This window comes from Cariama cristata, unplaced genomic scaffold (genome assembly GCF_000690535.1).
Source record: "Cariama cristata isolate BGI_N322 unplaced genomic scaffold, ASM69053v1 scaffold4001, whole genome shotgun sequence".
In the NCBI taxonomy this organism is placed as follows: domain Eukaryota; kingdom Metazoa; phylum Chordata; class Aves; order Cariamiformes; family Cariamidae; genus Cariama; species Cariama cristata.
In genome coordinates, this window is record NW_009597377.1 from 9649 (window position 1) to 21547 (window position 11899).

At 49.9% G+C, this 11899-nt stretch overlaps 1 protein-coding gene across 1 annotated transcript in view; it reads left to right on the forward strand.

The window, feature by feature from the left end:
• The first annotated feature begins 6037 nt into the window (after window positions 1-6037).
• The window catches only part of RHBDF1 (rhomboid 5 homolog 1 (Drosophila)), a 21806-nt gene continuing 15944 nt past the window's right edge, over window positions 6038-11899 (forward strand). The window contains exons 1-2 of the mRNA XM_009708830.1: window positions 6038-6172; window positions 8368-8498. Coding sequence (XP_009707132.1) covers window positions 6053-6172; window positions 8368-8498 — 251 coding nt within the window. The 5' untranslated portion in view covers window positions 6038-6052. The remainder of the gene's footprint in view (window positions 6173-8367; window positions 8499-11899) is intronic.

Consider the following 11899-nt stretch of genomic DNA (forward strand, 5'->3'; position numbering starts at 1 on the left):
GCAAGGCTAAAAGGGCGGTGTGTCTGCCTAGCTCGCTGCCAGGCTTGTGCTCGGAGGTGCCTGGATTGCTCAGACCCCAGCTTCTGCTTGGCAGGCTGTGGCTCTGCAAAGCCCGACGGCATCTCCTCTGAACTCGGCAGCGAGGGTTGGGAAAGCAGGAGAGAGCCGTGCACAGGGCCGCTGCCAGGGCAGTGCTGATAGCCTTGTTTCATTTCCCAGGTAGTTTCTTAGGGTGGGACGTGGTGGTGGTCTCAGCCAAAGCCTGGGTGTTGCTGTGCCCCAGACTGCAGGGTCACAGACCTCTTCCACCTTCCCCGTCCCTGCCTGCCCTCAGCCCCTCCATCTGGCTTGTTTTAAAGGTCTGGCTCACGCCTAGTATTTGAGGTATTATTTGTAACTTGTTGGGTCTGATCCATGCTAGATGGTTTTATTGGCAGCCACAAGACTGAAACCCCACTGCTCCTCTTCTTCTCCTTGGGCTTCCTGCCTTTTCCCTGCTGTGCGCCAGCAGGAAGCCTTTTGGAGATAGAAAGGCACAGCCAGCAGCCCGCTGTCTCCCCTGGCTCACTCTGTCTGGAGAAGATATTTAGGATCCCGGTTTCTCTGCTGCCTCTCCACCCAGATGCCTGCCGGTATGCCTCAACCGGAATAGCTGCATGGGCAGACCCCTTCAGGTACGCGGGACTTGCAAGGCACTCTGCATAGCAGGCACTGTGATGAGGGGTTGAAAAATGGAGGAAAACAGCTGGAGGCTGACCATGGGATGTGGTGATCGGATTGCAGTGGAGTAACACCGGTGTCTGTTACCTCTTGAGGGTGTCTGTAAGAACACGCACCTCTGTGCTGGAGAGAATCGGTGGTGTTGGAAAAAGCAGATGATGTCTGTGTGGTAGGGGTGAATGAAGGGGTTTTTTTTTGGTGGTGTTGGTTTTTTTTTTTTTGTTTTAAATTTGGAATGTTTTGGGGAGAAAGCCAGTTTTAATTTAAATGGGAATGCTGGTAAAATGGAAATTTTGGAAGAAAAAAATCAAGATGGAAATAACTTCAGTTGTCTGTTTAAAAGGAAGGCTGGGCTGTCTTTGAAATGACAGTGCAAATCTCTGAATGTATTTGAGATGCCTGTCAGTTTTAGGAGCATGCTCAGGCTTCTGTACAAGGCTTTTCCTTCTCTGTACGGGTCAGTGGATTTCACTAAGCAGCTTTTCTTGATCATGTGCCAACTTTGGAATTTAATGCGCACTCCTTTCTTAGCCTGACCCACAGCACAGTGGATTTGGCTTTTGTTCTGGTACTGTGACCTTGCTTTGGCATGGAGCTTTTGAAGATGACTTTCACAGAGTATCTGCAATATACAAGTTTTTTCTTTTGTTTGTTTATTTTAACTGGAATTGACTTTGTTAATAATCTTTGTGCTGCTACCACAGTTGTACATGCAGCTGATCAGTTAGAAGAAGCTAGATTTGCAAATGCCGTGCGTTCAGCCTGTGTGCTGGAGGAGAGTTTGTATTTCCAGATTCCTCAGTTTTGTGATGCTGAGGGAACAGCTTCTGAGCTGACTGAGCAGTGCAGGTGGTGGCACCAGGCCTGGGACCACCTGGTCCAGGCAGGTATTGGGCCATTCCAGCCTTTCCCAGTCTCTTCAGACAGTCTCCTTAACCACGTCTCCAATGGCTCTTACGTGGTTTTGGTAATAGTGGAGACTTCTCTCTTGATGCCACTTGTTGGAATCACTTTCCTCATGGTTTATGAAAGTTGAGTTTCAAGCCTTAATGACAGTTCACAAAAGCTTGAAAGCATGAACGTTTCCGCCTACTCAGGATGAAGATAGATAGCTGATGTCTAGGCTGGTGGAGCATTTTCTGGACTTTGGGAAACACTGCAAGCCACAAGCACAGGTGAGAGGTCTGGAACAGCTCCAGTCCAAGGACTGAGCAGTTGGATGTGGATCTCACTGTGTTTGTGGGAAGAGAGGATGGTAGGAAGGGCATGGAAGAGATCTGTAGAGCCAGGACGCGCATGGAGAAAGAGGATAGGGAAAAAGCTGTTTACTCTTCTAGCCCAAGAACTATGGGGCATCAAGTGAACCCAGGAAATGGCAAGTTTAGAGACAAACTGAAGAAGATGGCTTGTCACTTGGTTTAAAAAATAAGTTGGATGAATTCTGGAAGAAAAATCATTGGGTGAATATGGAGGTGGATACAGAATCATTAAATGCAAAGACATCTCTGGCACAAGAAGCCTCCGAGTTATTCATAGCACATGCCACGACTCTGTCCTGGGAGATAGGACTGCCGAGTGATCCTGTACTCGGTACCCATTGCCAGGCACCCTCTATTGGAAAAGAGGTACTGGCTTTAGATGGACGAGTGGCCTGACCTTGCACGGCTGTGCTGTGTATGTGCCTGTCCTGCCTCCATCAGTGACCTCTTGAAAACACTTGTTAGTGCAGTGCTGAGAAATTGGGATTGAGGACATGGGACCATTCAAATGAAATACGTGTCAATGCAGTCAACTTTGAAACAAAGCCCATTGGCCCAATCAAATACATGGACACCGTATCCTGAAACACTAACCCCTAAAAATAATCAAGGGATTAGTGTGAGACTCAGCATGTGCTTTTAGTGCAGTGCTGAGACAGAAATTAGTGACTGCAGCACTTTGAGCGAGGACCAGGTGTAATAAGGGGGTGTTACTTGCCTTGCAAAGACTGTGTTCAACCAGCCAGCTGTACATCTCTGTACACAGCTAGTCTATATGTCTGTGTATACACCTGCACCCACATTCAGTCTCACTGTTGACCTCCTGGTGACCTACCCCAGTCTCTTTTGTGCCTTGGGTCGGAGGCAGCTGGCTCACCCCTGCTCTGGCCAAGTATTTGCAGCGTGCAGAGAATCAGGCCCTGGCAGGGCAAGTACTGCAGGTTTCATCTTATGTGTTTGTAAGGTTCGTTCTTGGCCACTCCAAATGCATGCCTGTGGTTGGGAATGCTGAACAGCTCTGCATTCACTGCACTCTTTTATTGGGAAATGAACATTTTAGTAAGTAAAGAAGGTCAAACTGGTAGAAGAACTTGCTTCTGAGTTAAGTACTCTGTTTGCAGTCACCCTTGAAACTCACCTGGTTTTTAAATACTGAGTGCACTAGTGCGATTATTAAATATGCATTTTGGTGCTTTGCTATTTAAAGAACTCTTTAACTGCAGGAGTTGGGAGAAAGCAGTCCATTGCTGTGTCAGCTACGTGAATTTCACCTTGAGATCATCTTCTTGCCTAAAGTACAAAGTTTGGTCAACTTTGGGGATGATTGTAAGGCTGTGGACTTGACCCCGTGTGTGTGCATGCTCTGTCCTCTTCTCTTTGTGTGTGGTGTGTGTACGCTGGTAGAGATTCTGGTGCACTGGTCTGCAAGGGTTGCAATGAAGCCAGTGTGATGGATATGTGGTCATCCCTGTCTGTAGCAGTTTAGGAAGGGGGACTGAAAACAGATTTCGTTGGAAAGCCTTTCATGGAGCACAGCATTGTTGCGGCAGCTTTTCGGCAATTGATTGATTTGGGCAAAAAGATTGCTTCATTCACTGCCTTCCTGGCTTGGCCTCGCTGTTTGATAAAGCTACAAATCTTAAGTGTGTTTGTATCCTTTACTCCCAAAGCACCTGCTCGCAAAGGCAGCTCTGTAGGTGGACAGGAAGGGAGTTGAGTGATGTCTGGTCACTGAAGAGGTGGTGGAAAAAGAAGAGTTGCTGGATAAGAGGCTCTGACTTTGCCCTTGAAGGCACAGAAAGAAGGCTTTGTTTCATGAGGGGCATGTGCGAAATAGGTTATGTTTGGTCATGCCAGAGTGGTGGCCCTGTCCTTCTTGGCTGGTCTCTCTCCAATTAGGGCATCTCAGGAAGAGCTGGTGTTCATGATCCCCATGGGTTAACGCTGGAGCTCTTTGCATTGCACCAAGGGAGTTTTCCAGGTATGAGAAATTGGCTTTGCTTTCTGACCTCACCATGAAGACGAGTTTGCCCATTTTGCATGCAAGACTGAAAGCTGTCTCGTAGAGGATTTTTCCTTACCAAGAGCGGGCAGGAGTTCCCCTAACGCTCTCCCTATTCTCATCTTATAGGAAGTTACAGCAGATGCATTTAGTCACCCCTGCGGCTAGGGGTGGAGGGAAGGAAGGAATTGCGTCCCTCTAATGTACGGCACTGCGTCTGAGCACACAGGACTGTGGTGCATGTACGAAGGGCATGTCTGTACAGGCTAGATCGTGAATTCCCAGACTTTTGGGGGCCTGTGGTATTTGCTGAAACCCAACCTTCATCCACCTACAGCTGAGTCCTCCCTTTCTGTCGTTCCAGCTCAGCTGAGCGCGGCACTCCTGGCAGCCAGCCCAGCTTGTGTGACTGAGCTAGCAGCTGGTCTTTAGCTTCTTTTAGATGAGATTCTCTTCTAACCCAATCCAGATCATCCCCCACTCCTTTTTGTTGACCTGTGTCGTTCCCCCCCCCGCCGTGTGTCTTTTGCAATGTTAAGTTTCATCGTTTGTGCAGCTCCCTTTCCAGAGCGGCTGCAGTGAGCTGTGGGAATATGGTGGAAATGCCATGAAAGGCAGCAGGTGTTTCAGAGAACCAGTGTCTGATTTAGGTTGGGAGGGACCTTCACAGGTTGTCTGGTTCAGCCGTTGTGCAAGGCAGGGGTAAATCGGGCTGCTCAGGGCCGTGTTTAGTTGAGTGCTGAATGTCTCCAAGGATGGAGGTCCCTCTGCGTCTGGTCCTGTCCTAGGACTTGGCCACTCTCAAGGAAGAATCTGTGCTCTTTAAACTCATTGTGCATTTAAAATAAATTAACTGTGTTAACATTGTTAAGAGCATTGAGTTTTAATTGAAACAGAGAGCTTTTCTCCTACTCCCTTTTGAATCATGTATGCCTGCTAAGTTAACTGGATGCTTATTCCATCTGTCCACCATGGTGGGGGAAGAAGCTGGGATATTTTTTTTTTTTGTTAGGACAACACAAGGAGAGAGCTGAGAGGGAATTGGATCTGTTGTCCTATTCAGCCCACAGGCTTCCCACTGCTAGCTTGTGGTTGCCTGTGTCTTAGGAGAGGAAGAAATATGGGCTTGTAGAATAACTTAGGTTGTTGGAGGTATCTGAGCTGATGTCCCTCCAATGAAATCTGTTATTTTCTTAATTGTTTCTCTGAGCGTGCACAGTAACATTAGGTGCTCTGCCAGCCTGAAAGAGTTGCATGGTCCCTGTCCCATGCATGCAACTTAAACAGGAGGAGAAAGTTGCAGTATAGTAGAGCGGACAAGACGACAGCAAGTCAGTCTGCTTACTTTGGTGTTTTGGTAACACAGCGGTTTTTATATAAATACCATATCATTATTATTGATGTATGAAAACCACTCTTGGTTCAGGATTGGTGCCAGTTCTCTAATGTTCATGCTATACTTGTATTACTCTGTGCACTATGTCGTGTTTCTAGAAAATGACTACATCTAAAAGAGATTAGAACCAGCAATGAGAAATGGCCACTTGCTAATTGCTAAGTAGTAGTTAGGTAGGAAAGTGTGGTCCTTGGCTTCGGGTGGGCAAGGGTGCCTGCGTGAGTCACAAGCTGTTTTTAGAGGGAGGTCAGTGGCTTTTGGTACTGCAGTTACTTAGCCGGTTGGACTGGATCCAGATCTCATTAAGATTTAATTCATGACTGGTTCTTAAGGAATCTGTATCTCGCAGTAGTCTCAGCAAAAACCTTAATGGGAGGTGACTTTCAAACTTGTGACTGCAGTCTCTGGCACATGGCTTAAGGTCCCGTGGGCCCTAGAAACGTGTCCTCTGAGTGTCTGGTCCTGGCTGACCAGTGCAGACACGAACTGTGACACCTGAACCCTCACAAGGCACTTTGGGAGGTCGTCCAACGTGGGGCTTGGGTCCCATGGGTCACAGCCTGGAGGAACGCGCTCTGCTCGGCCCTGCCGGCACGAACCGTGTCAGGGATGAGCCTGGTCCCCTCCTGACTGTGGTTTCTCCCCTCTCCTAGGCCTGAGGACAAACGTGGGACGATGTCGGAGGTGCGACACGACAGCACGAGCAGTTTACAGCGGAAGAAGCCACCATGGTTAAAACTGGACATCCCAGTGCCAGTGCCCGTGTCGGTGCCAGAAGAGCCCCAGCCTGTGCAGGTACAGAGGCTGAGGGGCAGGAGGGGAGGGTCTGTGGAGGCGTGGAGGGGGTGTGCGGAGCCCCGCTGCACTGAGGACATGCCTGTGCCTGTGGTCCCTGGCAGTCCTGGCTGAGAGAGGCAGCGTGTGATGGCAGGTCATGAGGACACGTGAGAACGGGCAGAGCCATTGGGTAAATTTATGATCAGTAATTAACTCCCCCTTGAAGGGGATGTGGGAGGGATGAGGGTGGGTTGCTGATGTGCTCAGATCAGTGGACAGGACTGTTTGGATGTCAGGATTGTGAAAAGCATCCTGGCTGGGGAATATGGGAGTGAGGTACTCAAACAAGCATTTCTTAAGGGGACTGGAAGAGTGAAGGGCTCCTAGACAAAAATGAGGGTCTGGAAGTGCTGGAGCTCATGCTGAAGTGAGCAGGGAATGAATCCGACTTATGAATAGCCAAGATAATGACAGGCTCTTGTCAGTAACAGCAAAGAAAGAACAGTTACTGGCAACATAAAGCTGTTACCAGCATGAGGAGCATAAGAAAATCATCTGGGTTGAGAAATAAGTAACGCTGAAGAGTGGTGAAGTAGAGATGGGGTGATAGGTTAATAGGAACTGTGCAAAGTATGAGAGTAAAACATCCGTGCTTGTACTGGGAATAGGAAGAATAACAGGATTTTTTGCTACAAGGTGGCAAAAACTGTCATGTACGGGTGAGACCTGGGTAGGATGACCTTACTGCAGGAACAGAGGCAGAGCACCGAAGGCAGAGCAGGAGGGTTCTTACTGCCCAGCTTCGTGGGTGGGGTGCAGTGCCAGGGTTCAGCTGCTTATGTGAAAGAATAGTTTAGCCATCAGAGAAGTGGAGGGTTATACAGCTTCCCTGGAGGGGAGTTGAGGACCAGCTTGTCTTAAGAGGGAACTTACACTGCGCTTGGAATAGCAAGGACTGGCCTCTTCACCACTGCTTGATCCAGCGACTAAAATGCGCTCCAGTTATGTGACAGCTTCTGGCAGATAAATCTTGGTCCTGGTCTTCCCTTGGAAGGAAAGCAATCGGGGTTCAATCTGCAGGGATTAGAAGTGGAATGCAGAGTTTTAACAGTGCAGGTTGAAACCTTCTGAATCACTTATTTAAGGCTTTGATGCATGTTGTCTTATCTGAAATCTCTAAATCCAGCTGGGCACCTTCTGGAGAGACACTCTGTACTTATGATGCAAGCTGGTGGAGGTGAGGTTCTCTGGAGGTCCAGTGCGCACAGCACAGGCTCTCAGGATAAGAGTGCATAATGGGCTCCTTTGGCTTATAACCTGAGTATCTATCCATTGTTTTCACATAAAACATAACAAAAATGTTAAGATTAGTGGAAATTATTAGCTTGCTGGGCTAGAGGGGCTGAAGTGGCAAGTAGTCTTGAGGCAGAGACAGTGTCTGACCAGAGAAACGGTTGATCAGAGCTTCACTTGCCAGAGGGACAGTCTGCTCAGCCTACATTTTACAAATGGGGGATGATATCTCTGCCAAGCTGATGTAAAATTAATCCAGAGCAGCCCTGGGGAGGCAGTTGTACGAGCTGAGAACAGTCTGAGGAGTTGTGTCATATTTGGTAGGTGACATTCAGCCAAGACATGCCAGGTGCTTTCAGACCTGAGTGTGTCCGGACAATTAGGTTATGAACAAAGCCGATGTGGCTTTCCCAGCTCGCTTAGCCTGCACCAGGCAGCAGCTACAGCACAGACCCACCCACTGCTCTTGCAGGCTTTTAATGCAGATCCAGAGTCACTTACAGAGCAAATCTCACTTACTGTGCTTCTCTTCACTTGTGAAGTGGTCCAGGAGTGTGGGATCTGGGTTCCTTCTGGCTAGAAAAAAGCCAGGAGGATATGTTGCAGGAGCTTAGGTAACACACCCCATCTACAAATGGACATCAGTCCGTGGGCCAGGCTTAGAGCTAGTCTGAACTGAGACCCACCGCAACACGCAGATGCTGCATCCTTGAAGCTAACTGTTCTGTTCTGCAGAGCCATTCCTAGCTAACATGAGCACAGTCCTTGTTAGCCTGATTTTGCTGCCCAACTGCATGTACCCAGCTTGTGGTTGGGGTGTTGGGCAGCTGTTGAATTGCTAACTAAATGTTTCACAACCTGACTGGCCTTGTAGAACATCACTCTGAGAACACTGACTCCCCTCCTGCTTATCTTCGCAGCCAACGAGACGTCAGGCCTTTCTGCGAAGCGTGAGCATGCCTATTGACAACACTCGTGTGCCCTCCCTGCCTAACGAAGTGAGGAGACCGGTGCTACAACGACAGACCTCAATCACCCAGACCATCAAGAGGTGAGACACTGAATTCATGGAGCCTGCTTTAGTGGATTCTGCCATCCATTGCCATCCTTTACTTGGGGATTTATGGTCCTCTGCTTGTCCCGTTGCCTGGCACTTAAGTGGCATGCTTTCATAGCAGGATTAGGTTGTCTCCCTTGTTATCTATCATGAGGTTGCAGAAGAGGGTGGATGCAGGTACATCCCTAATATATTAGCCCAGTGATGCTATGTAGCCTGTCTTTAGTAAGTGAGGAGACAAGTCATGGGAGGAAGATTGTGGAGATCAGGACAAGGAATTGTTCTTGTCACTTAGAGACAAATTTTGACTGCCTCCATGCCTCAGGGAGCTGACTATTTCAGAGTAACTGGGTGCCTCAGGCCCTGATGTTTAGCTGAGACTGTATGACGTGGTGTGCTGGGCTTGCTTTGGTGCAGTATCTGAGAGCATATGATTGCTGGAGGAGGCAGAACCCCATCCTGAGCAGTCCAGGGCTCTCGGCAGCTTGGCTTTTAGCACTAGCTCGTTGGCAAGTCCTTGAGATGGCTGTGGAGGGTGATGGAGAGGAGGGAGAGGCTGCTCTGGTCCTGTCCCCCATGCCTGCACAGAGGGTTATCCTTTGTCCCCACCACCCAGGAGTCTCTGAGACACGGCCACACAGCTGGATACTCCTTCCCTCCCTGTAGCAAAGGCTTATCCCAGTTTGTCCAAAGGGAGTGGCTCTCCCAGCTGCTCTCCTGAGATGTCTGGCTTGTATCCCTGGCAGCGTGTTAGGCCTGCCTGGATCCCAGGAGCATCCCTGGAGCCCCACAGGTCAGGGGCACTTTCAGCCAGCCAGGCTTCACCCACTCACAAAGAAGCAACTTTCCAGCTGTGGGAGAGACTGACCTCCCACGCACTGTTTTCCTTTGCCTCAGACGTTCCCCAGCTGCCTTGGTGGTGAAGCTCTCCTGCAACAGCCCTCTGCAATCCTGCTTCTTGCAGGATTGGGAGGGCTGAGCCATGAAGCCGTGTCTGCTCTTTTCAGGGCTGTGGGCAACTTCTCGGCCTACCAGAGGTTGTCCTTGCGTACCTAGACTGCCTCTTCCCTCACCTCCTTGCCCTTGTCCTGCTCCTTGCCAGGACAATTAGGCAAGAGCATGTCAAGGATGAGGGGATATCCTGGGAGGGTGCTGCTGAGGCCCTGACAAGAGGCTTTGTGCTGGGAGGGTCAGGGTAACCTTCTCTCACAGAGGTCCTCACAACGTGCAGTTTGCACGTAGGGTGGAGAGGTTGAGGAACTGTGAACCGCTTTGGTGCTGGGGAGCACAAATTTGCCCCCAGTGCTACTACACTATAAGACAGACAAGGCATATGGAGCTACAGTGAGCAAGGAAGGAATGCTGGACAGTGGTGGTGAAGCTGTCACACACTGAGGGAAATGCTAATGTCCTGCCTAGCATTGGGGTGGTGGGCAGACATGTGTGGCTGTTGCACCAACAGACCCTGTGACATGTCTTCCTGTTGCCTGCCCATAGAAATCCTGGAGCTCAGGTTGGTGGTTGCATCCCTGCCTGTGCTTAATGGTCTGTGTAGGCATTGTGTACCCTGGGAGTACATGCGGTCCCCACAGGGAGTGGCCCAGGGGTGCACAAGTGGTTTTGGAAACCCTGGGAGCCTCCTGCTCAGAGCATGTATGTAGGGGGTTCAATGCTATTTTGCGGTGCTCACACAGGCTGTTGTGCAACATGGGGAGTGGAAGTTTCTTCCTCCTGGAGGACTCGCAGCTCGTGGGTGACTTCTACAGAGCGCTGTGGGATGTGGGTAGGAGAGCAGGTGCAGCAGTGGGAAGGACTTTCCAAGGGGCAGAACTGCAGGAGGTGCACACATTACATGATAATAGCAATAAAAGTGTTAAATAAGTGGATTGGAAACAAGGACAGGGAACTGGAAAATACCAAGGGAAGACCTAAAAACCTGTGCTCCGTTTAGCAGAGCTAGGGATGCAATGGAGAATTGCAGACCATGCATCCATAAAGGTGTCTTGGGGATTTGTTTTGTGAGTCCAGGGGGGCTGACTGCCAGGTTTTCTACTTAACATAGCCTCCAGGATGCACTGAATGTGAAACTGTTCTGGCAGCAGGACTCCACACCATCTTGTTCCCTGGGGCTTGGAGGATACAGATCAAGTGTGAGCCTAAGGTCAAGCCTGTGTGGTCCGGAACATGGCGTGGGAGTGATTCATGTGCCTGAGTATAGGCATCTAACACCATTTCCAGTCTCCTGACATGTTCGAGATGTCCATGCAAGGCAGCAGATGTGGCACAGATAGACTTGTGCACCAGGAAAGGTCCTGCCAGGGTCAACCAGAATGGGCCCAGGGCACTTCCAGTGGCATCAGATGCCTGTACTGAAGCAGATCATATCTTGGCCTGCTGACACCTCCATGATTTCACACTCCCATGCCCAAAGCCAAGATCCAAAGGGATCTGTAGCTGCGCGTTTGGGCAGAAGAAGGCGGATCATAGAGGTCTGGGGGTTGAGGGGGTATCATTATCCAGTATCCCTGGTATCTTCAAGAGCAGTGGGAGACATACGTCAGAGGTGCAGATGCACCAAAAGGATCCAGCAGCCTCCTGGGTTCAAAGGTGGTGTTGTGTGGCTTGGGTTTGGTTGTTTCTCTTAGGTCATGCTGTCAGCTGGAGGCCACTGTCATCTGCAGTGAGGCACAACTGCTGCTGATGGGGCTATGGAAGGAGACAGAGAGGTGTGGAATGCAGGTCGCTGCTCCCCTCTGCAACCCTGCAGGCACCTTCCCTTCAGCTCTCTTTTCTTTGCAGCAGACAGGTACGGTTTCAAAGGAGTCAGACCCTGCCCGTTCATGGGCACCGGGTGGGCAGGAGTTCCCTGAGAAAGCGGCAGTCCCTGCCCCGATCGTTTTTCAGGTACTGGTAGCACTGAGTGTGAAACCCACCCCTGCATGTGTGTGCAAGGGCTGTTGTGAACTGCACAAATTCTGGCTGTTGCTGGGACCACGTTGCCTTCCCAGGGCTGGCTAGGAGACCTACAAACAGGTGGGAGTGAGAAAGTTCATGCGTGCTTCTAACAAAAAAAAATTGTCACTCCTACTAAATATGTAGGCAGCTGTCAATAAGTAGCATGGACTAACAAGCTGTCCACCTGCCAGCCTCACTCCCTCCTGTCTTTCCTAACAAGCTGTCAATGTCCTGGTGTTCACCATAGCTGGAATATCTCCCCAGGGCAGCCATAGCACAGCCTGCCTTTGCTAGCATCAATGCAAGGTGTGGCATATGCATATGTTGGCCCCAAGGCCTCCTTGGAGCAGAAGGAAAAAGAGAGGAAGCAGCACCAAACAGATGCTAGCCATGTTGGCCCAGATGGGGCTCAGAAGCTGGTGAATGGAATAGAGCATCCA